This window comes from Oncorhynchus masou, chromosome 31 (genome assembly GCF_036934945.1).
Source record: "Oncorhynchus masou masou isolate Uvic2021 chromosome 31, UVic_Omas_1.1, whole genome shotgun sequence".
NCBI lineage: Eukaryota > Metazoa > Chordata > Actinopteri > Salmoniformes > Salmonidae > Oncorhynchus > Oncorhynchus masou.
Window position 1 is genome coordinate 99,868,667 of NC_088242.1, and position 3,603 is coordinate 99,872,269.

At 51.1% G+C, this 3,603-nt stretch overlaps 1 protein-coding gene across 1 annotated transcript; it reads left to right on the forward strand.

Annotated features, from left to right (window-relative positions):
- Positions 1–1,245: 1,245 nt before the first annotated feature.
- Positions 1,246–1,896, forward strand: LOC135525084 (uncharacterized). Its single transcript, XM_064952839.1, has one exon. The coding sequence runs from the start codon at positions 1,246–1,248 to the stop codon at positions 1,894–1,896; it is 651 nt and encodes a 216-aa protein (XP_064808911.1).
- Positions 1,897–3,603: the final 1,707 nt, after the last annotated feature.

Consider the following 3,603-nt stretch of genomic DNA (forward strand, 5'->3'; position numbering starts at 1 on the left):
ATCACTCTGCTATCCGATCACACCATCACTCTGCTATCCGATCATCTCAAACCATCACTCTGCTATCCTATCATCTCACAACATCACTCTGCTATCCGATCAAACCATCACTCTGCTATCCGATCATCTCACACAATCACTCTGCTATCCGATCACACCATCACTCTGCTATCCTATCATCTCAAACCATCACTCTGCTATCCTATCATCTCACAACATCACTCTGCTATCCGATCAAACCATCACTCTGCTATCCTATCATCTCACACCATCACTCTGCTATCCTATCATCTCATCACAACATTCACTCTAGCACACCATCACTCTGCAGAATCTCACACCATCACTCTGTTTCATGCTGTTTTCATGCTGTTTCGGGATGTCTCAGAGAGAGAGGAGTTTGTACATGTGAGGAATAGGCTGACAGTATCGCTGGGCCGTGTTCCGCTTGCATCCCTTTCATGGTCATGTGGCTCTAAAAGAGCATCAGTGAAACACACAGTACACATACCTGTGGAGGTGGAAGGACAATCAGAGAAATAGCACTTCTCTCCTAGCAGAGGATTACGTTGTGTGACCTGTAACATAAGCAACCCATAAGGCAGTGGTTCCCAACCAGGAGTACTAGGAACCCTGGGGGTACCTGGCCTATCCACAGGGGACACTTAATGGGTTCTCCAGACAGAGGGTACCTGCCCTATCCACAGGGGACACTTAATGGGTTCTCCAGACAGAGGGTACCTGCCCTATCCACAGGGGACACTTAATGGGTCCTCCAGACAGAGGGTACCTGCCCTATCCACAGGGGACACTTAATGGGTTCTCCAGACAGAGGGTACCTGCCCTATCCACAGGGGACACTTAATGGGTTCTCCAGACAGAGGGTACCTGCCCTATCCACAGGGGACACTTAATGGGTTCTCCAGACAGAGGGTACCTGCCCTATCCACAGGGGACACTTAATGGGTCCTCCAGACAGAGGGTACCTGCCCTATCCACAGGGGACACTTAATGGGTTCTCCAGACAGAGGGTACCTGCCCTATCCACAGGGGACACTTAATGGGTTCTCCAGACAGAGGGTACCTGCCCTATCCACAGGGGACACTTAATGGGTTCTCCAGACAGAGGGTACCTGCCCTATCCACAGGGGACACTTAATGGGTTCTCCAGACAGAGTCAAATTCAGTTGATGGTACAGTAACCGAAAAAGGTTGGGAACCACTACCATAATGTTACAATGAGTTATGTCCCCCTACACCAAGCCCCCTGCCGTCCCCCCACACCAAGCCCCCTGCCGTCCCCCCACACCAAACCCCCTGCTGTCCCCCCACACCAAACCCCCCTGCCGTCCCCCCACACCAAACCCCCTGCTGTCCCCCCACACCAAGCCCCCTTCCGTCCCCCCACACCAAACCCCTGCCGTCCCCCCACACCAAACCCCCTGCCGTCCCCCCACACCAAACCCCCTGCCGTCCCCCACACCAAACCCCTGCCGTCCCCCCACACCAAACCCCGCCGTCCCCCACACCAAACCCCCTGCCGTCCCCCACACCAAACCCCCTACCGTCCCCCACACCAAACCCCTGCTGTCCCCCCACACCAAACCCCTGCCGTCCCCCCACACCAAACCCCTGCCGTCCCCCACACCAAACCCCCTGCTGTCCCCCCACACCAAGCCCACTGCCGTCCCCCACACCAAACCCCTGCCGTCCCCCCACACCAAACCCCCTGCCGTCCCCCCACACCAAACCCCCTGCCGTCCCCTCACACCAAACCCCCTGCCGTCCCCCCACACCAAACCCCCTACCGTCCCCCCACACCAAGCCCCCTGCTGTCCCCCCAAAGTGGGACGGCAGGGGGCTTGGTGTGGGGGGACGGCTGGGGGCTTGGTGTAGGGGGCATAACTGATTGATTAGGAGAGGAGGGTGCAGTAGGTATTGATTAGGAGAGGAGGGTGCAGTAGGTATTGATTAGGAGAGGAGGATGCAGTAGGTATTGATTAGGATAGGAGGGTGCAGTAGGTATTGATTAGGAGAGGAGGGTGCAGTAGGTATTGATTAGGAGAGGAGGGTGCAGTAGGTATTGATTAGGAGAGGAGGATGCAGTAGGTATTGATTAGGAGAGGAGGGTGCAGTAGGTATTGATTAGGAGAGGAGTGTGCAGTAGGTATGGATTAGGAGAGGAGGGTGCAGTAGGTATTGATTAGGAGAGGAGGGTGCAGTAGATATTGATTAGGAGAGGAGGATGCAGTAGGTATTGATTAGGATAGGAGGGTGCAGTGGGTATTGATTAGGAGAGGAGGGTGCAGTACGTATTGATTAGGAGAGGAGGGTGCAGTACGTATTGATTAGGGGAGGAGGGTGCAGTAGGTATTGATTAGGAGAGGAGGGTGCAGTAGGTATTGATTAGGAGAGGAGGGTGCAGTAGGTATTGATTAGGAGAGGAGGGTGCAGTAGGTATTGATTAGGAGAGGAGGGTGCAGTAGGTATTGATTAGGAGAGGAGGGTGCAGTAGGTATTGATTAGGATAGGAGGGTGCAGTAGGTGTTGATTAGGAGAGGAGGGTGCAGTAGGTGTTGATTAGGAGAGGAGGGTGCAGTAGGTATTGATTAGGAGAGGAGGGTGCAGTAGGTATTGATTAGGAGAGGAGGGTGCAGTAGGTATTGATTAGGAGAGGAGGGTGCAGAAGGTATTGATTAGGAGAGGAGGGTGCAGTAGGTATTGATTAGGAGAGGAGGGTGCAGTAGGTATTGATTAGGAGAGGAGGGTGCAGAAGGTATTGATTAGGAGAGGAGTGTGCAGTAGGTATTGATTAGGAGAGGAGGGTGCAGAAGGTATTGGTTAGGAGAGGAGGGTGCAGTAGGTATTGATTAGGTAGTCCCCCCCATCACCTTCCTCCATCTCCATCTTATCTAAGTGGGTCATTTATTTTCGTGTAGAATTGGTTGAGTAAAAGTTTGCCAAGGTCTTGCAGTAATTATCTCCATGGCTGTATCGCTATACCCAGCAGGGGGGCCTTCTTTTATTCTCTCTATAATGCATCAGCCCCGTGTTGGAGGGAGCGCCTTAAACATCCCCCCAGTGGATTGGGAAAAAAGTTGACGCTGCTCTTTGTTTGGAGCAGAGACATATTAGTGTCTTTATTTGGCAGTGCGGAATCGGAGATTGTTGTCATTATTTTGTAGTGGTTGGTTTTCTCCCTGTTGGATTGGGAACACCTGGGATGCTTTTAGTGGGACTCCACGGAGGCATGCCCGGATAGATGGCTGGATGGATGAGAAGAACTCCACAGGGAGAAAGAAGTATTTTAAAACGGGGTACATACCGTCACATAAGGGTTGAGAAAAACAGCAATATCTTTCAATAGTTCACCATTGGATTCACTTAATGCTTCCCAAACAAAAGCTCCGGGGGCTTTGAATGACGGTATAAACACGATGTCATTATTATCTTTGATTATGAAGTTAACACGATGTCATTATTATCTTTGATTATAAAGTTAACACGACGTCATTATTATCTTTGATTATGAAGTTAACACGATATCATTACTATCTTTGATTATAAAGTTAACACGATGTCATTATTATCTTTGATTATGAA